Source organism: Trichechus manatus, unplaced genomic scaffold (assembly GCF_000243295.1).
Source record: "Trichechus manatus latirostris isolate Lorelei unplaced genomic scaffold, TriManLat1.0 scaffold00009, whole genome shotgun sequence".
NCBI lineage: Eukaryota > Metazoa > Chordata > Mammalia > Sirenia > Trichechidae > Trichechus > Trichechus manatus.
The window spans coordinates 4,062,915-4,090,020 of record NW_004443945.1 but is presented as its reverse complement, the minus strand read 5'-3'; the positions used below and the strand labels follow the sequence as shown (position 1 = coordinate 4,090,020).

General features: G+C 40.0%; 1 protein-coding gene across 1 annotated transcript in view; it reads left to right on the top strand.

The window, feature by feature from the left end:
- The window catches only part of IQGAP1 (IQ motif containing GTPase activating protein 1), a 109,377-nt gene that overhangs the window by 68,024 nt on the left and 14,247 nt on the right, over window positions 1–27,106 (top strand). Inside the window, exons 16-35 of the mRNA XM_004370654.2 lie at window positions 3,451–3,541; window positions 3,737–3,904; window positions 4,604–4,746; window positions 8,971–9,141; window positions 9,788–9,871; window positions 9,969–10,040; window positions 10,139–10,208; window positions 10,578–10,786; window positions 11,506–11,661; window positions 11,890–12,053; window positions 13,064–13,288; window positions 18,444–18,584; window positions 18,680–18,764; window positions 19,834–20,066; window positions 20,685–20,817; window positions 21,863–21,965; window positions 22,466–22,601; window positions 23,003–23,090; window positions 24,938–25,150; window positions 25,874–26,040. Coding sequence (XP_004370711.1) covers window positions 3,451–3,541; window positions 3,737–3,904; window positions 4,604–4,746; window positions 8,971–9,141; window positions 9,788–9,871; window positions 9,969–10,040; window positions 10,139–10,208; window positions 10,578–10,786; window positions 11,506–11,661; window positions 11,890–12,053; window positions 13,064–13,288; window positions 18,444–18,584; window positions 18,680–18,764; window positions 19,834–20,066; window positions 20,685–20,817; window positions 21,863–21,965; window positions 22,466–22,601; window positions 23,003–23,090; window positions 24,938–25,150; window positions 25,874–26,040 — 2,852 coding nt within the window. The remainder of the gene's footprint in view (window positions 1–3,450; window positions 3,542–3,736; window positions 3,905–4,603; window positions 4,747–8,970; window positions 9,142–9,787; window positions 9,872–9,968; window positions 10,041–10,138; window positions 10,209–10,577; window positions 10,787–11,505; window positions 11,662–11,889; window positions 12,054–13,063; window positions 13,289–18,443; window positions 18,585–18,679; window positions 18,765–19,833; window positions 20,067–20,684; window positions 20,818–21,862; window positions 21,966–22,465; window positions 22,602–23,002; window positions 23,091–24,937; window positions 25,151–25,873; window positions 26,041–27,106) is intronic.

Here is a 27,106-nt window from a genome sequence, read left to right as displayed (position 1 = left end):
AGATATATAAAATATTTTATCTATCATCACATGAATACTGTGCCACATATAAAAAGGTAGTCTTTAAAGAAAGTTTTAATGGGAGAGAAGTGCCCTTTAGAGATATGTGTTTGTGTTTTCAGTGTAATATGTATATAAAATAGCCATTCTTTGACTCTGCTCCCTTTTCTTTTCCCATATTTTATGGCTCCTTTATCTCTTTCACCTCTCATTTTAAATTTTTATTTCTGTTCCCTAACTTCTTACTTCTTCTGTAATGCAGTCTGTATGTTTCTAAGTGTCAGTCAGAGTTGTTGGGGGTTGTACTTTAGTATATTCTATATAGCATTTTCACATTATTAAATCTGTTTGATCTATGTATTCTCCATGATATCTAGACTAGGGTTTTGACTCTCTGCTCAGTGATTTGAGTTAATCTTAGGTGATCTCTTTAGAGCAAACTTTAATAGGAGGAGTTGGGTTTTGTGATCCTGTTTGATCTAACTGAACCAGAGAGAACCTGCTCTTTCCTTACACTGCCATGAGGTGATGTATGCCATCTCTCTTTCCTCCATCAGTTAGGTGAGGAGTATTCCTATACCTCATTTCCCTGATTCACAGGAGACACTGGCCCATTCTCTTTTTCTTGCCTTTCATACTATAGCTCCAATACTTACATTTTACGGGAGACTGTCTGAAAGGTTTTACTTTAATCCTTTTATTAGTTATGGTGCAAGGAAGGGAGCCCTGATGGCGCGGTGGTTAAGAGCACAGCTGCTAACCAAAAGGTCGACAGTTCAAATCCACCAGCCGCTCCTTGGAAACCCTATGGAGCAGTTCTACTCTGTCTTATAGGAATCGACTCGAAGGCAGTGGGTTTTGGTTTTTTGGTTTTTTTTTTTCTTCTTGGTGCAGGGAAGACAGAGCTCTGAATGGTCAGAATTATTGATAAGCTATGGCTTTGTCTCAGTGCAAGGAAGTTGTGCTAAATGTCCCAGATTTGCTTACAGTAGATTCTGCTCGGAGATATCCGATGGGTGATTAGCCTAAAAGTGAACCAAAAATAGCTTGGTTCTGTGGAAAAACCTTCTGTTTTTATGACGTAGGAACTTTTTCTGTGTTACCTCTCTTGGCAATTAGACCTTCAGCCTCCTTGCTTATGACTTCTCAATTGAAGTTCACACAAGCCTGTAGCTGACTCATTGTGTTGTCTCACATCGAAACTATTGCTTAGTATTTCCAGTATTTATTCATATGACTCTAGGGGCTTGTGTGTGGCCATTTTCTGTTTTCAGTAATAGAAAGTGACTGGTAATGGGAAGGTACTTTTAGGTTATTTATTCTTGTATTCTAGTTTTCCGTTTACTCTTTTCCTTTCTTAAGACTGTGAGCTTTAAAATGGGAACAGTACCTCTTATGTAAATCCAACACCTAACATCATTTGGTTAAATGATCTTTTTTAAAAAAACTGCATTTGAGAGAAACCACTGCTTTCAATGTCAGATGCTTTCCTTTGCCCTTACCCTATCTCTAAGCTCTTTGTAAATTGCAGGAATTTGTGGCTGCTTTGCTTCACTGAGTGAATTGTATCTCTCTACTATAGGGCTAGAGGAAAGCCAAGCCCCCTCTAAGGTTTTGTGGCTTCAGCTGCTGGGCCTACTGAAATTCATTGAAACTTTCCACTTTATCCCAAAGCCCAGACCCTGCCTCATTTGACCACACAGTTATGGTTACTGTTTCCAGTTCTTTATTCTGCCTCATTGGTGCCTTGTCAAGTTATATTCACATCAGGTAGTCTAAATGGATATTTAAACTGCTATTTATACCAGTTGCTTTTAGCTCAAGCCTCAGGAACAGTTCATTTTGTTAGGTCAGCCAAGAGCACATCAAGCATGATATCTCTCAACCTGGCCACTTTTAAACCCGAGGTGCCTTGCCCTTTCTGGAGAAGACTGCCATATTAATCTGCTGAATTGAAGAACATGATGTTGTCTATGAAGATCTTAGAGATATCTCAACAAACAAAGGGACGTTACCCATTGAGACAGTTGAGGTTTACTTGCTTTTGTAACCTTTGTAAAACCGCTGACATCTAACTGGGCATCAGGCAGTGGTTTCCAGTTCTGACTCTCACACTGAGAATAGGTGGACGGTAGAATAGGGACCACCTAGAGGCAAAACCTGAATCAGAAGATGGCAGCCACATTCTTGAAAATCAGAAGACTAGAGATTGAAGATCTTTTTGCTATCCAGTTCTATTCAAGATAACTTTTAGAGCAAATGATCACTAATAATAAGATTTTTTTAAAATTGTCTAAAACCATGTTTAGGAACAGGGAAGTAAGCTACTGTTCTACTACTACTTCACCTCTGCCCCCAGTATTCAATGCAGATTACACTATGGGCTAGTGAGGCTTTTGTCGGTCATGCTGAGGAAACTCCCATTAAACCGAACCATTGCCGTTGAGTCGTTGAATGGATTACAATTCATAACAGTCCTGTAGAACAGAGTAGAACTGCTCCATAGGGTTTTAATTTTTACAGAAGCGGAGTGCCACATCTTTCTCCTGTGGAGTGGCTTGTGGGTTTGAACTGCTATCTTTGGCAGTTTGCTGCCAAGTAATTAACCACTGCGCCACCAAGGCTCCTTCTGAGGAAACTAGCCATCACTTATTATAATATTTCTGTGTAAAATTTCGTTTTTAAGTTCCCAACAACTGATTTGATACCAAGTTTTAGCAATATAAGCTGGTGATAAGTTTAGATTGCCTGTAGTGATACCTGGCTTTAAATATAATAATCTAAAGGTTCTTGTTAGAGCAAGGCTTGCTAGTCTTAATAACATTAATAGTCATAGAGAATATAAACCTCCTCTAAATATCATTGGCTAAGGAGGCTTTCTAGAATATGTACTATGCATTCATGTAGATAACCTAACCCTTATCACAGGTTTCCCTGGGTGGTGCAGACAGCTAAGTGCTCAACTGCGAGCCAAAGGTTGGTGGTTTGAATCCACCCAAAGGCACCTTGGAAGACAGGCGTGGTGATCTGCTTCTGAAAGGTCACAGCCTTGAAAACCATATGGGTCAGTTCTACTCTGCACACATGGGATTGCCATGAGTCAGAATCAACTCGATAGCAGCTAACAGCAACCAATAGCCCTTGTCACTATTACAGTTACTGACTCCTTCCCAGTTTGTGTAGTCCTTTTGCCCCTTTTGGCTGCCCTTGACCTCTTGAACAACTTGAATTCATCTCCAGCATATCCTTCACTTACATCTGAGACATTTATAACCTTTTATGAGTTTTTTGATGTTTGGCGTCTCTCGTTTGACTATTCTGTTTGTCTCACACATTTGAAACGTATTCCTCCGTATCTGGTTGAATCTCAGAAAACTCCTTTATCCTATGTGCATCACATGTACCCCGAATTCATGCCTGTGATACTGTTTTGCTTTTAATGGTGTGTAGGAAACCCAGGATGAGTCAGCTGTGCTATGGTTGGATGAAATTCAGGGTGGAATCTGGCAATCCAACAAAGACACTCAAGAAGCACAGAAATGTACGTATCAATTGTTTTGTTTCTATTTTGGTGGAGGGTGAGGAAGGCAAGGTGCTCCATATCTCAGTAGTCAGCTTAACCAAGATAAAGAGATCTAGGGAAATAGTTTGCCAATAGGTATAGTTAAGTGAAATAATGTGTGAATTTAGATGCTTTTTAAACTGTTCCTGTAACAATTCTCTTCTGATTATATAGTTGCCTTAGGAGTCTTTGCGATTAATGAGGCAGTGGATAGTGGTGATGTTGGCAAAACACTGAGTGCCCTTCGTTCCCCTGATGTTGGATTGTATGGAGTCATCCCTGAATGTGGTGCAACTTATCAGAGTGACCTTGCTGAAGCCAAGAAGAAAAAACTGGCAGCAGGTGAGTTGTGGGGAAATACATATGTGTCCTCAAGCTAGGAACTTGAGTATATGAGAGGAGAGATACAGAGGAAAGGGACAAGCTGTAGGGAGAGACATTTTAGCATAGAAGTGCAGTATTTAGGCTCATCTTAAAGACTCTAAAGTAGTAATATCCTTGTTACTGAAATTTTTTTTGCCCTTTGTGAACCCCTGTGTTAATGAGGCCAGTTTTCAGAGAATGGGATGGATCAAAATATCTGTTTTTCTCTGTATGGGGTGTCAGTCTCTGATTGTCTAAGCCTATAGACAGTTGAATGTAGTTTACCTACAAAAAGAGAGGAATGAAAATAAAATTTCTCATCTCATTTTATTGTTATTATTAAATGGAGGCTGAATGGTCACAGATCTTTTATATGAGCAGTTTTCTAACATGCAAGGTTTTAAACATAGGTTTAGGAAGGAACAAAGTTAGTCCTGGTTGATTTCAAAGGTATTTTATTTTTATAACTAGATATAAATTCACTGAATTAGATATTGCAAAACCATAACTAAAGGGGAACTTAGGATGCCCTTTACTTCTGTAGATCCAAGGAACAGGCTTTTGGAAGGTCTTCATATAGTTTATTAAACCTGACTAGAATAATCCTATAGTATGAGACATGTAAATGTGGGGACTGTGGCTTTGGGTTTCTTTTATCTGTCTTTTATTTTCTACCAGGAGATAATAACAGCAAGTGGGTGAAGCACTGGGTGAAAGGTGGCTATCACTATTACCACAATCTGGAGACCCAGGAAGGAGGATGGGATGAACCCCCAGACTTTGTACAAAATTCTGTGCATCTTTCTCGAGAGGAGATCCAGGTAGGCCACCTTTCCTCACATAAGAAGAACCTGAGAGAAAAAATGTTTTAGAGCTGATATTAGGAGGAATGGGGCATGGGGTCAGAAGTCCTAGATTAAAATTTAGGTTGTGTAATGAACTGAACTAAAACGAACTATTTTAGAATATTTTTGTGTGTGTGCGTATAGGAGGGAAGGGTACGACAATGCCTAAATTAGTAAAACGTTTGAATTGTAGAATTAAGTCAATTTATTTGTGTATTTATTAAAGAAAACTTGGGGTGATCCCGAAAAGAAGAACGAATGAAAAGTTGCTCTGACTCCCATTAAATGCAACTACTATTAATCTCTCTCAGTTTACATTTTCAGTCTCTTTTATGGCTCTTTCACAAATTCCAGTCAGACTGTACTGTGTTAGATTATAACCTGTACTTTCAAATAAAGTTAACGTGTTTATAGCAGCTTTTAAAGTGCTTTTTTTCCATCCTCCATCTTTGCTTATGCTGTTCATTCTTCCTGGAGTTTATTCTTTCACTCCACAGTTATTTATTGAGCACCTTCTTAAATGTAGCAGGCACTCTTCTAAGCAATGGAGATATAACCATGAACAAAAGAAAGTCCCTGCTGTCGTGAGCTGTCCCTCCCTGCCATGTACATGTGTCAAAGTTCTATTCTTCTGGGCACATACATCTCAAGTGTCATTTCCTCTGTGAACCTTTCCTTTGTTTCCTTTCCTTCCCCCTTCCATCTTCCCTTGACGCCCCCAAAGAACTTTGGTTCAGAATATAATGTACTCAGATTTGAATTTTAGTCACGTGTACGTGTCTTATGCCCCCTACTAGATTTGAAGGTGAACCACTAACTTTCCTTGCAGTGCCTGTATGTAATGGGCACTTAGTGTTGTCATTGATGGGCTCTTGAGGAACTCTAACATTACTGATGCTGAGCTCATGTTCATTAAAACTGGAATTGTCTAATGAACGTTAAAGTAGAGGAAAATATATGGAGGGAAGATGTTCAGTAAGCTGTTTTACGTCATGATTAGACACGTAATTAACAAGCATCAAAGAATCTTAGAAAGAACAATAAAGGACTTCTAAAAGATCATCTACTTCCACTGGGCAGTGTTCCCCAAATCCTGTGTAGAACAGGTAGAATATATACATACATATGAAGGGAAATAGCCCTTTGTTCAGAACTTAACTATCAGAGAGATGAGTATCTATCTTATCTTTAAAGTTCCTCTTTTAGGAAGAGTTATAATCTCTCATCTTTCCAATGTTTCTACTTCATTGCTAATGATTTCGCAGACGATTAAATTGAACCAGACTCATTGAACTCTGTGTTGAGTGGTATAAAGATGTATCATAGAGTCTCTACCTTGCAGTTGTTCATAGTGATGTGGCAAAAGCAACAGACATAGAACCAAATATTGTGATGTAAGTCAGAGAGAACTAGATGCTCTAATAACAGTAAAATAAAGGGAATGTTAAAGAAGCAGTAGATATTTTCCTGTGGAGTCCCTGGGTGGTGCAAATGGTTAAGCGCTTGACTGCTAGCCAAAAGGTTGGTGGTTCAAACCGACCTAGAGGCGCCTAGGAAGACAAGCCTTGCGATCTGCTTCTGAAGGGCCACAGCCTTGAAAACCCCATGGAGCACAGATCTACTCTATACACATGGGATCACCATGAGTCAGAATTGACTCTATGGCAGCTAACACCACCACCAACAACAACAAATTTTGTCCTGGAGGAAGGTAGCATATATCTGATTTTAGCAGATGGGAAAAAGAGGAGAAAGGCTGTTCTAGACAGAAAGGACAGTGTGGAGAAGGGCACAGAGGACTGAAAGAACAGGAACCATTTAAAGAAAGACAAGTGGTCCTATTGACTGTCATGTGGAGGGTGTGGCAGAAGAGGAGGCTAATAAGATAGTCTCAGGTCAAATCATGAAGGGCCTCACATGCTAGGTAAGGAAGCCAGGCTTTGACTTATAAATCTTTTTGAGTCATGTACATCTTTAAGTATCTTATTAACCTCTACAGAAACACTCATACTTAGATCTTGTTTTACATGCGGACCTAAGTAGATTTTAAGCAGGAAAGCGATGTTACCATGCTTTTAGCACATGATTCAGCCTCCCACCTAATTAAAAAAAAATAATGGCAATCAAGTGTGGATCTTCCCACTCTCTGCTCTTGCAGTTTATCTGAATTTTCACCAAATCCTTCATCATTTTCTTTCCTGGAGGAAATATCTCCTGTCCAAAACTCCCAAATTTAAGGTAAAAGAGATTTACCTTATCTCTTGGTTCCATGCTCTCCCAGTTCTTTGCAGACCTTGTCTTCTTCTCTCATATTTTTGATTATTGTACTATATGAATCAAGTTCTTTATAGGAAGGTGGACTTAGGAATAGATTTGATTGGTGTACTGACTTTCAGAATTTAATGTGTATATGAATCACCTGGCGATCTTATTAAAATGTAGACTTTGATTCAGTGGGTGAGGCGGGGCTTGAGAGTCTGCATTCCTGACAAACTCCCAGGTGATGTTGATGCTGCCAGTCCACGGGCTCTACTTGCAGGGAGCAGCCTATATGTATAATCATGTCTCTCTCATCTTGAAAAAAAAATTTTTTTAACCCACAGAATTTCCATTATCATTCACTTCTTAGCTCACAGCAGCATATAGTATGGTTTCCTGTTTCAGCTTTCCCTTTAGTAAAACTCTTGTCTTAGAATTCATCAATACCCTTTTAATGGCCAAATTCATTTAGGAGGTTTCATTATATTTGACCTCTCTGAAGTACCTCCCTTAAGCCCTCAACCCTTTTGACTTCTCTAGTGCAGTTCTCTCTGGTTCTCCTACTTCTCTGAGTGTCTCTTCCTAATCTGTCTTCCAACTTCCTTTTCTCTACCTCTGCTTGAATCATTTCAGGATTCCATTGTTGACCCTCTTGTCTTCTTCTGCACATTTTTTGAATTATTTTATTCTAGCCTTTGGCTCTAGCTGTCACCTTTGTGCTCATGACTCCCAAATCTGTACCTCCATACTCTACCCTTTCTGCTGACCACCAGGTTTGCCTGTCCATTTACAGGTACCCCAGACTCTGTTCGATAGAAGAAATAGAGACTGAAATAATACATAAGGGTGTATTTCTTTTTTTCTCACATAAAGTAATTGTGGAGTTGGTGATCCAGGGAAGGTGTGTTGACTCCATAATATCATCCATCCCAGGGTCCTTCTCTGTTTCTGCTCTGCTGTTCTTACCATGTGGCTTCCATTCTCAAGGTCATCTTGTGAGCCTAAATGACAGTGTGGAGGTCTAACCATCAAGTTAACAGCCCAGGCAGGAAGTAGGAAGACAGGAAGGAAAAGCAAAAGAGGCACAGTGCCAGCTATCTGTCTTTCTCTTAAGGAGTTTTCCTATAGGTCTTCCCAAACTACTTCTCCTTATATCTCATGAGCTAGCTGTAGCTAATGGAATCTTTTAACTGGGCACAGTATTGTCCAGAAAAAAAATCAAGGCTCTGATAACAAGGAAAAGGGGAAACATAGATATTGGGTAGGTAATCAGGTGTTCTCACCTAACCATTCTCACCACTGCTACCCTCGTTCAAACCCAAGTCATCTTTCATTTGGATTATGATGACAGCATTCTTATTCACCCACTTGCTTCAAGTCCCTTCTCCTGCTAGTCTGTCAGCTACTCTGCTAACCGTACTGTTTTTCTAAAAATAAATCTGATTGTTTTATTCCTCTGCTTGAAAGTTTGCTGATTCTCCAGTGCCTATAGTAGCATTTCAAACCCTTTAGGCTACTTTTGAAGACCATTTGCAATCTGCCTGGAGATGTGGCTTTCAAGCCTCACTTCTGGCCACTCCCCTGCAGGTGTCCTACACTGTGCATTCAAGGGGCTCCCTGGTACTTGCTGCACACCCCTTGGTGGTTCTTGTCCACAGTAACCCCATATCACCTAGCACAGTTCCTGGCATAGTCAGTGTTGGATAGGTGAGTTGGTAAGTGAGACAACATACGACGTAAAAGAAGATCAAGTTTTTGTTTATGATTTTTTTTTTTTTTTTAATGTGAGAAGAACCGCCTGGCCCTGAGAAACAGACCTGAAGACTTCATTGTCACTGCTTAGCTAAAGATCTAGTATAGACTTAGAAGGCAGTGAGGGTTAAAGTGTGTGTCCATTCTCACCTGTGTATGTCTTCTAATATGCCCACATGCTTTGTTCAGAGTTCCATCTCTGGGGTGACTGCTGCATATAACCGAGAACAGCTTTGGCTGGCCAATGAAGGTTTGATCACCAAGCTGCAGGCTTGCTGCCGTGGATACTTAGTTCGACAGGAATTCCGATCCAGGATGAATTTCCTGAAGAAGCAAATCCCTGCCATCACCTGCATTCAGGTATCTCAGAGCCAGTTATTCAGACAGCAGGTGGGCTTCTAGAGCAGGGGTAATAAACAGTCAGTTCTCACAGTCCAATGTCTCAGTGTGTTTTTTGCCTTCTGACCTCTTTATCTCATCCTTCTTTTGACAAGTGCCTCTTCTTTTCTACCATTATAATGATAGCATGTTTAGTGGTATTTAATTGGCAGTTCTTCTTGGAGACCTCATTAGCTTCTAAGACTATTTCTTTGTGTAAGATTTAAACTGGAGAGGAAACAGCGTTGGCTTTGCTTCAATGACAGGGTAGCACAATGTCATAGAAAGAGTTCTGAGTAGGGAATGATGGCCTCACACTGCCAGATAGTGGTGAACCTCTCTAAGTCTGTTTTCTCATTTGACTCATTGTAAGGAGCAAATAAGAGAATCTGTGTGGATACACTTTTAAAGGCATGAAGTGCTGTGCCAACAAGTAGACATTAGCCTGTATTCTCCTGGTGAAGGCACAGCCCACCCACAGTTCCTCTGTCCCCTGTCACTGTTGGGAGTGGTCTTTCAAAAAGCTTCATCATGAATCACACCTGCATAATATATCAAGATAAGATTTTTTAAACTTCCTGTGATCCTTGGGGAATAATCCGTCATCTGTAATGTTTGATGGTTTCAGTCGCAGTGGAGGGGATACAAGCAGAGGAAGGCATATCAAGATCGTTTAGCTTACCTGCGCTCCCATAAAGATGAAGTTATAAAGGTATGGTAGCCTGAGCGGGGTTTCTCAGTGTGGGGCTCACGTATGATGTATATTAAGTTGAAGGACTCGTCTAATTTTCAGGATTCCTTTTCCACAGATTCAGTCATTGGCCAGGATGCATCAAGCTAGAAAGCGCTATAGAGATCGTCTACAATATTTCCGAGACCATGTAAGTACCCTGGGGTATTAGGGCTGGTGGAATGAGCTTTGCTGTATTTTTGATGGACAAATGAGTGAAGGAATTCCTTCTTTTTCTTTGTTCCTTAGATAAATGACATTATCAAAATCCAGGCTTTTATTCGGGCAAACAAAGCTCGTGATGACTACAAGACCCTCAGTGAGTAACTGGCTAAGCAGTGAAGAGTTGAGGCACTGGGGGGAGCCATCAGGTTCTGGGTATTCTCCACAGATCTTTTGTGTTGTCCTGAAGGCAAGGCTTAGGGTGTAGGGTGTTACTTGTGATTTAAGCCCTTTGCTAACCCGTGGCTACATGTCATGTCACTTGCCACATTAGGTTTTGTTGTAACATGGCAATAGCATGATCAAGAAGACTGCACTTGGTGCTTGTCTTGACTCGTCTCAAAAGAAACAGATACCTCATATGTGAATACAGCTACATATTCAAGACAATACTGATATTTCCTGAGACTTAGAACTTTTCCTGGTAGCTCTGTTCTTTGTCTGATGCATACTTACTTTCTGTCAGTCAATGCTGAGGATCCTCCTATGATTGTGGTTCGAAAATTTGTCCACCTGCTGGATCAGAGTGACCAGGATTTTCAAGAGGAACTTGATCTTATGAAGATGCGGGAAGAGGTTATCACCCTCATTCGTTCTAATCAGCAGCTGGAGAATGACCTCAATCTCATGGATATCAAAATTGGACTGCTAGTGAAAAATAAGATTACACTGCAGGTACGTCTCGTCTAGGTGGGGCCTCAGAGCACCTCGTCCTGCTTTGTTACCCTACCTCACCCTTTCTGACTCTCAGAGAGGGTGGAGGCAGACTTTCTTCTCAGCTCATGCGATATATTTTTTAAAAGTTATATAAAAAATGAAACAATATATAATAGAGAAAATTTTCGATTAAGAAAAGAAGATAAAAATTCCGCCCTAATTCCATCACCCCACATTCTATATTTTTATTTAATGTTAGGAGATAAGATGCTTTAATCAAATAGTCATAAATATTATTTTTAAGGGGAGCATAATGATCCATTAGAAGATATGGTATGATTTACCTCCTTTTTTCCACTATTTTGTCGTTCAGGTGGTTTCCCAGGTTTTCCTTATTTTAAGTAACATTGCAATTAATGTATTAATTAAATAGATTAAAAGCAATTAGCTTTTACTGTGTTTAAGACTTCCCTTAAGTCAGATTACTAGAAGTTGATTTCCTGGGTCAGTGGACTTTTTTTATGACTCAAGTTCTTTATAGGAAGGTGGACTTAGGAATAGATTTGATTGGTGTACTGAAGATAGGATTCAGTGGAGTGATTCTAAATTATTTAGTTGGGATCTGCCAGAGTGCAGTAGACCTTCATGTAAGTTTACAAGTGATTAAGGACCTTTCCACAATGTCCAGAGTTTCATCTTGAAAGATTTTTCATTTATATGTTGGTGTTTGTTTATAGGATGTGGTTTCTCACAGTAAAAAACTCACCAAGAAAAATAAGGAACAGTTGTCTGACATGATGATGATAAATAAACAGAAGGGAGGTCTCAAGGCTTTGAGCAAGGAGAAGAGAGAGAAATTGGAAGCTTATCAGCATCTGTTTTATTTATTGCAGGTGAGTGGCTCCTGGAATTAATACAGTAAAATTTAGCTATAAAAGTTTTCATAAGAAAACCTTACCAATAGATCTCTCTGGAAGTATTTCCGATTTCCACTGAGGATTGAGTGAAGGGCTGTCTTATTTTTCTTACATATTTTCTAGTCTTCCAAGTTTAAAAAACTTGAATATTTTTGGTATCCTTTGTATTATCTAGAAATTCCTTATGCTGTGGTTTTATTTCAGACCAACCCCACCTATCTGGCCAAGCTGATTTTTCAGATGCCCCAAAACAAGTCTACCAAGTTCATGGACTCTGTCATCTTCACACTTTACAACTATGCATCCAACCAGCGAGAGGAATACCTGCTCCTACGGCTCTTTAAGACAGCGCTCCAGGAGGAAATTAAGTATGAACATTTCTTCAGGGCATGGGGCCCTATTGAGTATTGTCAGTCCTTAACACTGTTATAGATGCTCATAGTTTGAGATTCAGGCCTGCCTGTACCTTTTCTTAATCTCAGTTAATACTGTGGTTTGTGTGAAATACTCTAAAGAAGCATCCTTTTTAATTGTTACTGTCTTAGTCATCTAGTGCTGCCATAACAGAAATACCACAAGTGGATGGTTTTAACGAACAGAAGTTTATTTCCTCACAATCAAAGTAGGCTAAAAGTCCAAATTCAGGGTGTCAGCTCCAGGGGAAGGCTTTTTCTCTCTGTCGGCCTTCTCATGAGTTTTCCCCCGGACTAGGAGCTTCTCGGCGCAGGGACCCCAGTCCAAAGGACGCGCTCTCCTCCAGGCACTGCTTTCTTGATGGTATGAGGTCCCCCTGTCTCACTGCTCACTTCTGTCTTTTATATCTCAAGAGATTGCCTCAGGACACAATCCAGTCTTGTAGATCAGGTCCTGCCTTACTAACACAACTGCCACCCATCCTCCCTCATTAACATCATAGAGGCAGGATTTACAACATATAGGAAAATCCCACAGTACCAGGAATCATGGCCCAGCCAAACTGATATACACATTTTTTGGGGGACATAATTCAATCCATGACAGTTACTAATATAAAAGTGTTGCTCCTTCTGGGAAGAGGATAGAATAAGAAATTTGCTAAGTTAATTTTAGGCACATACTGTATTATAATATAAATTTTAAAAAGCTGACCTAAACACAAATCACATTCTTATCTCACGGAGTACCTAATGATGACTCCTGTGATTAAGTTTGCAGGAGCAGAAAGGTCCTGTGTCCAGATGAGTGTTGGAAAGTGTTTTTAGAGAAAGCACATACACTCCTTTCTTCCAGTTATATCTGTTTTTAGGAGACAAGATCTTTAAGAAGGAATTAGGAATGATCTTTATGTCGATACATTCTGTGATTAGTTTAAACTGAATTTGTGTCTGGTGTTTTATAGGTCAAAAGTAGATCAGATTCAAGAAATTGTGACAGGAAATCCTACAGTTATTAAGATGGTTGTAAGTTTCAACCGTGGCGCCCGGGGCCAGAATGCCCTGAGACAGATCTTGGCCCCGGTGGTGAAGGAGATTATGGATGACAAATCTCTCAACATCAAAACTGACCCTGTGGATATTTACAAATCTTGGGTTAATCAGATGGAATCTCAGACGGGAGAAGCAAGGTATGAAAACAACACCATTTTCTTTTGTGGTTTTTATTACTTTCTCTTCTTTTTTCATGCAGCTAATCTCTTGATTTACAAACTGATAATAGTTCAAATAGTTCTTCCTTAGAAAACTGTTCTTTAAATGTTAACCTAGTAATGTATTCACTTATTCAACACATATTTATTGAGTACTTACTGTGTGCCAGGCACTGTGCTAGATGCTGGAATACAATAATGAATGACCCAGACATGGTCCCTGCCCTGTGTTCATAGTTTATTGGCTGGGAGAGACAACAACAGGTACATAAAAATAACAATATTATTACAAATCGAGGAAAGTTTGAATTTTTTTTTTTTTAGATAATATTTTGTCGTTTTTTTCTGTGTAAGTTTACACAACAGATTAGGTTTCCATTCAGCAGTTTCTACACAAATTGTTCAGTGACATTGGTTACATTCTTCACAGTGCATGAACATTCTCATTATTTCTGTTCTGGATGTTCTATTTCCAGTACTGTATTCTTTTGCAGATAACACATGCCTTATATGTTTTTTTGCCAACCGAACAACCTCTCGTACACGTTATTTCTATAAGCATGCTATGCCAATTTTTTTTTTTTTTTTACATCTTGCTGACTTCAGTTGACACTACTCCATTTATTGCCATTGAGTTGATTCAACTCATAGCCTCGTAAGGTTTTCAAGGCTGTAATCTTTTCGGAAGCAAACTGCCACATCTTTCTCCTTCGGAGCAGCTGGTAGGTTTGAACTGCTGACCTTTTGGTTAGCAGCCAAGCGCTTAACCACTGTGCCACCGGGGCTTCTTTGAATTGACACTAAGAAAACATAAAGTGTGAAATAAGCAGACCTAACATAACCTAATGGTTTCACTTAAGATGATCTGAACTAATGTGCTATAATTATCAACTTAAAGAAAGAAATGCAGTTTTGATTATTTATTTTCCAATTACCAGGGGACTGTCAAACTCGATCCATGACTTCTTGACCATAGCTTATATGTTTTTTACAATTATGATCAAAAGTAACATTTTTGAACTATGTTTATATACATAAGCAGGAGATTAAAGAAAATGAACGGAAGAAAGAACCAGTATGATTTACCTATAATATGGGTAGATGGGTGAATGAAGCTGAAATTCACTTCTGTAAGTGTCATGAGACATGCACAGGAGACATAGGCGTGCTATACCAGAACTGTTTTACTTAATTGCATCATTTCCGCATGTTATATGTATGGGTGCATTATTTGCGGAAAAATACAGTAATCTAGTTTCCCTGCCTCCTTACCTTTTCATCTTTTTTTTTTTTTTAAATGTCGACCTTTTGGTTTCATATAGATGTTTTTTTTAAAGGAGTGCAGTACTCACAGGTAATATTATTTTGTAAGCCAATCTATTATATAGCTAAAAGGTGACCTTGGGATAGTTTTGGTTCAAGATCCAAAGAATATCTCAGGACAATAGTCTCAGGAAGTCATCTAGTCTCAACCAGTCCAGTAATTCTAGATTTTTAAAATAATTTGTAGTTCTGTTCTACATTTTTTTCCCATTCTGTTAGGATCCATCTGTTGTGGCCCTGATCAGAATGATTGGTAGTGGTAGCCAGGCACTATCTAGTTCTTCTTGTCTTAGGATTTGCTTCGTGTAGATAGTCAGTCAGTCCTGTAGACTGTTTTCTTCTCTGTATCTTGTGTTTCCTTCTGTCTCTTTTGTTCTGAATGAGAAGAGACCAATAGTTGTATCTTAGATGGTCATTCGCAAGCTTTTAAGACCCCAGACACTAGTCAGCAGACTAGGATGTTGCACATAAACTTTATGAAGTATGTCAGTTGACCAAATTGTCCCATGAGAAACTGTGGTCCTAAGCCTTTAAATCCAGAAAACCAATCTTGCAAGGTGTTTGGTTATGTCTAAGTAGTATCTGTAACTGTGCTCCCTATGTGCTTTATTATATATATGAATATCTATGCATGTATACACATACATGCATATACATATACCAAAATCAAACCCTTTGCCATTGAGTCGATTCCAACTTGTAGTGACCCTATAGGACAGAGTAGAACTGCCCCATAGGGTTTGCAAGGAGCAACTGGTGGCTTTGAACTGCCAACCTTTTTTTGGTTAGCAGCCGATCACCTAGCCACTGCACCACCAGCAGTCCTATATATACCTATATATATCCACATATAGACTCCCATATACATACCTGTACACATGTATGCATACATATATGCCCGTACATATATTTTTTGGTTGTTGTAAAATCATATATGCCATAGCAATTACCAAAGGGTCCTTTTTTCTTGTGTACCTCTTAGTGACGTCTTTTGCCTTGGTCAGGCTGTGCACACTTCACACATATTTGGTGTTGTGTTTCCCATCACCAAAAATAACAAATGTCTACTATCTAGACAATGATTTTTCCTCTCCCCGCCTCCCCCATCCCTGGTAACCACCAATGACTGTTAGTCTCTGTATATATACACCTATTCTTATCTTTTTATAAAAGTTAGATCATGAAATATTTGTCCTTTTGTGATTGACTTATTTCACTCAACATAATGTCTCCAGATTCATCCACATTATGTTTCGAGTACTCATCATTATTCTTTATGGCTATAAGTTTGATGACGTTTTGTGCAGGGTACTGTAACGGAGAATACAAGAGGTAGCCAAACCCAGAAAACCAATCCCAGAAGGTGTTTGGTTATGTCTAAGTAGTATTCGTAACTGGGATACTATAGGGTAAGTCTGCCTGAGAAGCTTAATTTAATTTAGCTGAGGTCTAAAGGATAAGACGGGGCCAGCCTTACTAAGAGGTGAGGCAGAACATGCTGGGCGGAAGGACCAGTGTGTCTGAATGCTCTGAGGTGGAAAGGAGCTTGGGATAGTTTAGGACCCAAAAGGTTACTGGCTTAGCTAGAAATACAATTGGAGAGAAGTCAGAGGCCAGCTCATACAGATCTGAGCAAGAGCACTGTATTTTATTAAAGGAAAGAGGAAATGGCGTGGGGTGAATGATAAGTTGCTCTGGAATACTGCAAGTTGGACTAAATTAACATATTACAGGAGATCACTGGGCCAGGGCAGTAGTTTAACTACCACCCTTAACACATCTAAAGTAAAAGGGTGTCAATAGAATATGAGTAATTATTATGAGAAAATAGAGTTCAGAGAGCCAAAATGTTCCTGGTTTTCCAGCTGAGGACTGAAATGTGTGAGAAGTGGAGATGTCAGCAGCTTAGGCTATGGTGGCTTTTTGGGGTAGGGTAGGGTTAGATCGTTAATGAAGCTCTCCGGAGCTTAAGAGGTGTAGCTCTCTACACCATTGCTACTCAAAGTGTAGTCTGCAGACCAGTAACTGAAAATCATCTATGTCACTAACACACTGATTAGTTTAGCTGACTTTTTTTTTTTCTCCCTCCCATAGGAAGACTTCCTCAATGAAGGAAGCAGTGTGTTGATTCATGTTTTGGCTTAAGCTCCTTATCTAATCATAGACTGGCACTGGTCCACACTTTGAGTAGCACTGCTCTACATCATTCTATTTCCCATGTACCTGGACCCCAGGCAGAGGGGAGGATGTGCCCTGGATAAAGAAAAGAGCATTCTGCTGACTCCTAGAAAAGGCCAATTCCTTATTGGGAATCATTTGGCATCTGATTTAGGTCTTAGTCCTGTGTAAGTCTGTCACCAGGAGTCAAATCGTTGCCAGGGGTGATGAAAAGTCAATTTTTTTGGCTGTATACCTGAGGCCCAAATCCTGGAATGTGGTCAGCCAACTACAGCACTTGTCTGGGAGGTTTTGCCTGTAACCCAGGATATCCCTAGGTGATAGCCCCATGGACACTGGCTCAGCAGTACTGAGTTATTTCCTTTGATGGTCCACAAGTCAGTAATTTTTCGATCAAAATTCCACTGGGCATTTCAGGATTTTTTTTCTTGTAGGAACCTGTAAGAAACTGGTGTCTTATTTTGCTTTTCATAAAATGGAAATGCATTATAACACATTTGGTTGTTCCTGATAACTGTAAGGTGTAATGGCATGGTGTGGTGGAAACCCTTCCCACATGTAAAAATTGCTTATCCTTGACTTGTGAATTCCATGAGCGTTCCTTTATCTTACTTCAGTCACCAAACATTGCAAACTGGGACTTTGTCACCTCTTGGGAGTGTTCACCTTGAAAATCTTAGAAATTTAATGTTCTGTTCTCTGACTATAACCATTGTTTTTAGCATGCTCATTCCCTTTCCTCATTGCTACTTTTTGACGTCACAGAAAGTGCCAAAACCTTGACCTCTGCATTACATTTTTGTCTTTCAGCTCCTTTCTGACCTCTTTCCTTCCCCATTAACCCCAGTCCCCTATATTCTAGCACATCTACTCCTCTTGCCAGTTTCTTCAACTCCCTTGCCTACCAAGCACAACCCCCTAGATCAATCCAGCACTTGTCATTTCCCCCATCTCCAGGGCCATGTAGCTGGCAGTCTCCTTCACGCTTCACCTAGGGCATCTTCTCTGCTTTCCCCTTGACATTTTCTTGTGCTCCTTGGACCCCCTGACTAGCTCAGTGCCACTCCTTGAGTGATCTTGTCAGCCCTTATGCCTTCAGTTCCTATATGTAACTATCACACCCCTGACGGGTATCCCTGTGACCTCTTAGCACACTGTTCAGCTTCTTATTTATAGCACAATATGTTTATAATTATGTTTGTATGTGCCTCTTGCCAGACTGTAAGCTCCTCAAGAGAAGATTGTTGTTGTTGTTAGGCTCCATCAAGTCGGTTCAGACTCATAGCAACCCTATAGGACAGAGCAGAACTGCTGCCCCATAGCGTTTTCAAGGAGTGGCCGGTGGATTTGAACTGCTAACCTTTTTTGGTTAGCAGCCGAGCTCTTAACCACTACACCACCAGGGCTCCTAAGAGAAGATACCATGTGTTACATCCCATGCGTCAGTCACAGTGCCTGGCATGCACCCAATACACAGCTGAAAACCTCAGTTCAAATTCTGGCCTCTCCATTTACCAGCGCTGTGATCATGAGCAAGTTAACGAATCTCTCTGTTTTTGAAAGAGATATCTCTCCCTCAAGCTGTTCCTGGTCATTGGTCTAACATAGTTGGGAATAATCTCTGCTTTCCCAGCAAACTGCCCTATGATGTGACTCCTGAGCAGGCTCTGGCTCATGATGAGGTCAGGACACGGCTGGACAGCTCCATCAGGAACATGCGGGCCGTGACAGACAAGTTCCTCTCCGCCATCATCAGCTCCGTGGACAAAATCCCGTGAGTGCCATCAGTTGTCCTGACCCCAAACAGAGCCCGCTGTTAGTGCCCTTCTGCTCCCTGGCTGTTCTCACTAAGTGTTGTCCATCCCACAGTTATGGGATGCGCTTCATTGCCAAAGTGCTGAAGGACTCGTTACACGAGAAGTTCCCTGATGCTGGTGAGGATGAGCTGCTGAAGGTAAGAATCTGAAAGCAGGTTCCTGCCCTTCCAGTAATCAACCCTTTGAAGAAAAAGTTATAAATCTAGGGTTGCAGAAAACAACAATGTAGGCTTGACCTGCAGACCATTATTAGTAGGTACCTAAGCATAGATTCTGGCAGCAGCTAGCCATTGATTGTGAGCTTTTGAAAGAAGTTGTAAATAGTAAATGATGTGTCTCTTAGTATGTAGTTTGAGTGGCATCAAACAAGTAAAGAAAGATGGATTTTTCCTGTCTTGAGATAAATTTCTTTGAGTCCTATCTTTTCGCTGAAGAATTGCTCCCTCTGCTGGTGGCCAGGTGATTAGCAGCAAGCACAATTGTTTCTGCTAAGGCTGTTGCTGGTGACTCTTTCTTACTTTGCTGTGCTCCTTCCCTTTTTTTTTTTTAGTCTGAACGCTTTTTTCTTCTCTCTCCTAGTTCTGTGCTTTCCTACAGTGAGGCCTCGATTCTAGACTTTCTGTTCAGGTGAATTAATTTTTTTTTCTTCTGAATGAATCTCTAGGGGAAATGCTGTGACTGTCCGTGAATTCTTCTGTGAAAAAGATGTGTGTTGAGTGACTTTATTTTCAGAGGCATAAATTTGGCCTTTGAAGTGTGTGGCATGAGGACGGTGGGGGTTGGGCATATTACATTATGCTCATTAGGTCGTGTTTAAGGACTTATTTTAGCTATATTTGTCAGCCTCTTATAATGAAAGCCCATCTACATGAAAAGAAAAATTGTATGTGGATAACAGCAGCCTTATTTTGCTGCCATGATATGTGGACAAAAGATGCCCTAAAACATCTTCTGGATTTGCTTTTTCATTAAGTTATTGCTAGTGACTTTCAATTCTGTTGTTTTTTTTTTCTGCATATAACAAAGGGATGTTTGATGATTTTAGTTTCAGCCCTTGAGAGAAACTGTGGCGTGTGTGTGTGTGTGTGTATTTTTTTTTTTTCCTCGCAGGACTGAATTTTCTAGTTTTCTTTGCTAACAAAGTCATCTGTGGCTTACTTGGTAGTGTGGTTTTTGACACCATCTTTCTGCTTCATCTGTTCCCAGATTATTGGTAACTTGCTTTACTATCGATACATGAATCCAGCCATCGTTGCTCCTGATGCCTTTGACATCATTGACCTGTCAGCCGGAGGCCAGCTTACCACAGACCAACGCCGAAATCTTGGTTCCATTGCAAAGATGCTCCAGCATGCAGCTTCCAATAAGATGTTTCTGGGAGATAATGCTCACTTAAGCATCATTAATGAGTATCTTTCCCAGTCCTACCAGAAATTCAGGTAAGGGGAAGGGTATAAGGTAACTGAAAGATTTTGTGGATGTGTTTCTGTCTCTGAGGGGAAAGACAGATATTGGGAAGATAAAAGATTAAATACCACACCTAACTTTCCCTGTACTGCCATGTTGTAAGATATGTGTCTGATGTACTCAGAGCTCTAGGAGGCGATCAATTCCTTTACAAGAGGATTTTTGAGCCATTAAAATGTATTTACATTAAATATACAGTACTTGATATAGAAACAATGGTTGTGTATTAGGCACGTATTTTGTAGTCAGAGAAGAATTGAAGAGTGTAATGACTGTAAATTAACATTCAGTTTTGAGTTCAGTACCTCAGAGTATTGTCTTAGAGATAAAAAGTTGATTCTCCTCACAATACAGGTGTCTGAGAACTGTTTTAAATTATGGTTGAATGGCTCTTGTGGGTAAGAACTAAAAATAGGTGGAGCGAGCCCAAGGCTGTCAAGCACAGTGAACATGAAGCAGTTTCACTAGAATTAACGGACTTGACTGGGTTTTTACATGAACTCATTGCTTGAGAGGTTTGTGGGATGTCTTCTAACCAACTTCTCTTGCATATATCATTTGTTGGGGGTGAACCCTGTGCTTATTTTCAGACGATTTTTCCAAACTGCTTGTGATGTCCCAGAGCTTCAGGATAAATTTAATGTGGACGAGTACTCTGATTTAGTGACTCTCACCAAACCAGTTATCTACATTTCCATTGGTGAAATCATCAACACCCACACTGTAAGTATTTTTCTTTAATTACTTAATTGCATTGCTCTGCCCTTAACTGCCTTCCTTGGCTGCTGCTTACCATTTCTGGAAGCCAGGTATCTCACCTTCCTGTGATCTTACTGACACCACATCTGCCATGTTATGTCTCTTCCTTTGCTTATTATTTTTAACAATATTTACTGCTAAGTTTTTCAAAGTGATCCCCAGGCCACCTGCATCAGAATCATCTGAGCTGATTGTTAAAATGAAGTTTCATGGACCCACCACAGAGCCTACTGAACCAAAATCTAGAATCTATATTGCAAGCACTGATCTAGTAGCTTGATAAAATACTGTTTTTACTGTTCCTTCTTTTTACCCCGGCCCTCTGCATTTTTTTTTACTAACATGATCTGTAGTACCAGCTTTTTCCTCTATGTTGCGTTAGAGTGATTGTTGCCTTGGGTGTTCCCTTTTTCTTCAAATCCTTTTGATTCATTCCTTTCCCCTTTGGGGGGCATAAAGAACAGGAAGTGAGGACATAAGTAAAATGTCAATGAAATTTCAGTATTATCATTTCTTAGGGCATCGCCTGAGATAATAGCATTCTGAAGGCTTTGTTGGGTGCCCCTAAGATAATAATAACATTAATCTGGCACACTTTTCTCTGAAGTAAAAGATCTATACTGAAAGCATTAAATATTTGAACTGAGAATAGTGTACATTGACAGCTTTCGATATTGAAGTCTGTGGGTTTCATTGTTCTTTCTTAAATAGGGTACATTTGTATGTAAGAAATTTGTATGTATGAATCCCCTTATGACCATGAGGTTAAGAGAGTGTATTTCCTTTCCATTCTTATAACATATGTCATCCGATAGAGGCCATTGTGGTGATGCTTTATATATTTATAATTCTTTACTTGGGTTAGTTTGCTAAGGATTGGCTTGCTCTTTGAATGCAGGAGCTTTGTTATCTAACCTCTGTTATGCAGATCACTGTTAGGCATTGTGGGCCAGGATGGGGGCTAGAGGGTTGAATGTGTAATGGAATTGATAATGGATGTTTGATGCAGCTCCTGTTAGATCACCAGGATGCCATTGCTCCAGAGCACAATGATCCAATCCATGAGCTTCTAGATGACCTTGGGGAGGTGCCCACCATCGAGTCCTTGATAGGTAAAGTTCTGGCTTAGCAACCCTAAAGGTGGGAGGGGAACATGACAGAGGAGTGTTGTAATTATCACCTTTGTTTCTACACTATACCAAGTGCTGGGCATACATTGGGGAACAAAACAGATGTGATCCCTGTCTATGAGGAGCTTAAGTTCAGTGGAAGACACAGTTTTAGATTAATATTCACAAATAATCATATAATTAGAAATTATGGTAAGTCCTAAAAAGGAAATGAATACAGTATTTCAAGAGATAATTGTAGTATTACAGTGTTGAAATGATTTTTCAAACATATATGAAATTGTTTCATTGTAGATCCTTTGGCATTCTCATTTGGTGTGACATTTATGATAATTATTTCTCAGTAGTGCTGTCCTTGCTATGGTGTAGGTGTTAGTTTATTCAAGTGTCTTAGACTTGCATCATCTTTTATTTGTATTGTTTTTTCTCTGACATCTCCTCTCTTTATTATACTGACTTTTTCTGTTTTCCCAAAACTTCAGGGGAAAGCTCTGGCAATATAAATGACCCGAATAAGGAGGCACTGGCTAAGACAGAAGTCTCTCTCACACTGACCAACAAGTTTGATGTGCCTGGAGATGAGAATGCAGAAATGGATGCTCGGACCATCTTGCTGAAGTGAGTGTTCAAAGTAGGAAGAGTGATGTGAATGTAATCAAAAGATCCCTTGGCTTGGTGAACAAGCCCACTTCATTTCATAACTGAAATGGTCATTTTGGCCTTTTGAGCCTGTCATAATTCTGGCCACCTCATATACTATGCTTGGTACAGGACTTACCTGCCTGGTTTTGTTCACAAGATGCTAAAATGAAACTTAAACCTTGGAAACCTAACCTTGGTACCCACTCCGTTGTAAGCTGCATAAATAAGCCCGGGGCCTTGAGTACCTTGGCTTGAGTACCTGAGCAACTGTCCAGTGGGACCTCTGTGAGTTGGTTGTTGTATTGCTGCTGTGTACGTCCATTTGAGAAGTAGAACACCTGGAAATGTTTTAATACTTTTCTGTCTCTCGTTTTCAGCACAAAACGTTTAATTGTGGATGTCATCCGGTTCCAGCCAGGAGAGACCTTGACTGAAATCCTAGAAACACCAGCCACCAGTGAACAGGTAGAATTTAGGGTTTAATGTATACCTTAGTAAGGTGGATAGGCACTTCCATGAGAGGCATATGCCAGGCTCGAAGAAGGGGTCATGGCCAACAAGAGGTGGTAAGCTAGGGAGATGTTCTTAGGGCACCGATGGAGCTCACTGGTACTTACATGCAGAGTGTATGTGTGTGTGTGAACATGCATGTGCATATACATACAGTGGTGTGTGTGGGCAAAATTGGTGAGTCCCTCCAGTATTTATTAAATATGACATAGTTAGAATTTTGTTACGTGCCTTGGTGGTTAGAAAAAAAGTACAGAATGTGGTTCCTAAACTCAGTGAACTGATGATATTCTTGAGGAGATATGACAAATATGCCTGAAACAATTAGAAAACCATTAAAAATTAACTATAACACTGATGTTAAAAACAATAGAAGTTCAGTGAAAGGAGGAGAGTGCTGACACAGTAGGGGATTGCAACCAATGTCATGAAACAATTCGTGTGTAAATTTTTAAATGAGAAATTAACGTGCTCTGTAAACTTTCACCTACTGCACATTAAAAAAAAAAAAATCAAAACTCAAAAAAAAAAAAAAACAATAGAAGTTCAGGAAAGAGACCTATGAGAAGCAATGTCATCAGGAAGGCTTCATAAAGAAAGTGGAACTTGAGCCAAGCTTAGCTAAAGGATGGATAGGATTTGGTGGGCATAATAAGGCCAGACAGGGCATTCTAGGCAGGAGGGTACGTGTGAATAAAGGTACAAAGGAAGGGAAGAGCATGATCTGACCAGACCTGCCTGTCTAGAGTGAAGGTATGGGTGGAGGTAAGTAGTGAGAAGTAAAAGATGAAACCAAATTATGCAGTATCTAAAAACTAGGTGGGAATTTGGCATCCGAGAGATAGAGAGTAAAGAGCCTTTGTAAGCCTTTGTTAATTAATTCGGCAGTGCCGTCAGGGCAGATGGTATAGTTGAGTCATCTAGACGTGTGGTAAGGTCCCGGATCTGGTTAGGTGGGAGTGAGTGGCATGGCAGGGGGAAGGGATGGATGAGTCAATTCATGTATAAGACCCTATTTCTCGTTTGTAAAATGGGAAAATTAGATCAAATCATTTGTTTCCAAGTTTTGAGCACAGGATTCCTTTTCATTAAATGACAGCTTACTTGGAAGCCCAACATATAAGGCAGGTGAAATTGAAGCTACTCTGGCAGCACCAGGCACTTGGAGCCCAGCCCTCTAGGACTCTGTGGTTCACTGGAAAAACCCTAAAGCTGCACAGAGGACGGTTTGAAAACCAGTTTCAGATGAATTCTCAGCTTTTAGATGCTTTGATTGATTACTGATTAGATGTGAGTGAGGGGCAATAAAGGAGGCATCACCACTAACTGTGACTTGCTTAACCTAGACAGGAAGTTTTAAGTAGGGAAAGAAGAACTAGTCTTTATTGAGCAACTACTATGTGTATGTTCGGTGCTTTCACCTATGTTCTTTCATGTAATCCTTGCTGTATCCTCATCGGGTGAGTATTTTCATCCTCATTTTACAGATGAGGAAATTAAGACTTGTAGAGGGTAAATAACTTGCCCAAGATCACCAGCTTGTAGTGTCAGAACCAGACTTGAACCCAGTTCTTTCTGACTCCAAAGCTTACACTCTTTACATTACATATGCTAGCAGAGCGGCCTTGACACTAAAAGAAAAGGGAATATTGAGAAAGACGATTGCCTTAGTTTGGGAGAAATTACAAATTTGAACTACAAGCTACATGTTTGAAAGCTATATAAATTCAGGTGTGGATATGCTGTATAGGTTTAGAACTAGTATGACGGACTTGCCAGGAGCTTCTTTTTCTCATTTGTAGGAAGCAGAACATCAGAGGGCCATGCAGAGACGCGCTATTCGTGACGCCAAAACTCCTGACAAGATGAAAAAGTCACAATTTGTAAAAGAGGACAACAACCTCACTCTTCAGGAGAAGAAGGAGAAGATCCAGTCAGGCTTAAAGAAGCTAACGGAGCTCGGGACCGTGGACCCAAAGAACAGATACCAGGAACTGATCAATGACATTGCCAGGGTACTGCATTTGGGGGGACAGTGTGGGCCTGGCTTGGTTGAAAGCTGTTTTAGAGGCTCGTACAGGAGACAGTAACTGTTCATATAACAACATACCTTCAGTTCACAAGAGGCTTAGTTTCCTCTCCTGGGAAACGGTTCCTGACTCTTCTATCATGATGGCTTATTCTACTGCCTAGATTAATAGGAAAAAGGCCCTAATTAAATCTTCTTGTCTTTAAATTTATCTTCAGCCTTAAAGAATTCTTCCAGATCTGTTGAATGATTACTGTGAAATTTAATTCACATCAAGTTGATCACTAAAACCTTGATTTGTGTTGAATCTTCACAAGTGAGGCGCTCCGGTGCGGTGGGGTTGGTTGTTCAGGCGTTCTTCACTGTTGCACTAAGATAATGTCATGCACATCTGTGAGCTTGATCACTGATGCAGTAAAGTTCACTTTTCCTGCTTCTAATATTTAAGAGGTTTAAACTAGCTTTGCAAGTAAATTCTAAGAATGTGGAAGTCTTGTAACACGTTTCTTTACCTCTAGAAGACACAAATGGCAAAAAAAAAATTGATGAGATTCGAATTTATTAATTTCTGAACATAAATGCTACATATTATGAATGTGTGGTCATGGTCAAGCAGAGTTAAGCATTGCTGGGTTCTAATGTTAAATGCTAATGAGTCAAGAAGCACACAATATCTATAATTTTCCTAATTTTAATAATTATGTCTCAGGATATTCGGAATCAGCGGAGATACCGACAGCGGAGAAAGGCTGAACTAGTGAAATTGCAACAAACTTATGCTGCCCTGAACTCCAAGGCCACCTTCTATGGGGAGCAGGTGGATTACTATAAGAGCTATATCAAAACCTGCTTGGATAACTTAGCCAGCAAGGGCAAGTGAGTATTTTTTTAAAGAATCAATATCAAGGGAAAGAATTAGGGTGGGGAAAAAGGTGTAGCAGTAACTGAAGTGACGTTGGGAATTTTTACCTTAAAAACACTGGATCTATTTATTGCATTAGTCTTTTATTTTGCTTCTAATAGTTTATGTAATTGCCTAGTTCCAATTTTTTGTGTATGATGTAAGTAGTGTGTGGAGAATTTCAAGGATGCTTATTTCTAAACATCCCTTATTACAAAATATCTGTCATGGCACTAGAATTCTGGAAGGAGATCCTGTAGTGGTCCTAAAACTGGATGTGCCTCAGAATCGCTTAAGGAATATTATAAAAAAAATTTAGATTCTCAGGACCCTGGCTATACCTCCTGGGGACTGAACTCAGACTCTGACTTTTTTCTGGGTGCCAACGGAAGTCTGATACAGCCTGTCTGGCTTGGGCCACAGACCAGCCAGCATGCCCACTTCACAGGGATGGAAACTGAAAACTCACAAGAGGTGAAATGATAAGTGCAGGTTCTATTGTAGGGTTAGTTTAATATTTACTCCTAACTTTTCATTTAAAAAATTTTCAAATCTCAGAAAGGTTGAATGAATAAAACAATACACACCCATATGCCTTTCACCTAGGTTCACCAGTTTTTAATACTTTGCCACATCTGCTTCCTCTGTCTCTGGCTCACTCATTCTCTCATGCACACCTCTCTCCCTCCCTGGAAGAAGGGAGTGAGGCATGGTTGACATGAAGAGATGCAAAGCAGCTCCTCCTGACCCAGCTCCCAGAGCTGGCTCCTATGTCCTTTTGACGTGTCCCCATCATTCTTCGAGCATTTCCTTATTTTCCTTTCTGGTATGAGATGTTTCAGCTTATATAGTCCTGGAATTAGCTGTTTTTCCAAGGATCGCTGGTTCCTTTTAGTGAGGGATGGTATTTAGAAACCAAGATCTAGGCATTAGGTGTGCTTATTGCTATAGAGTCATCATTACTTTTAAGCCTTCTCAGCAGACAGAGCTAGTCCTCATTTTTTTTTAATGGCTGCATAGTATTCCATTGTATAGATAGAT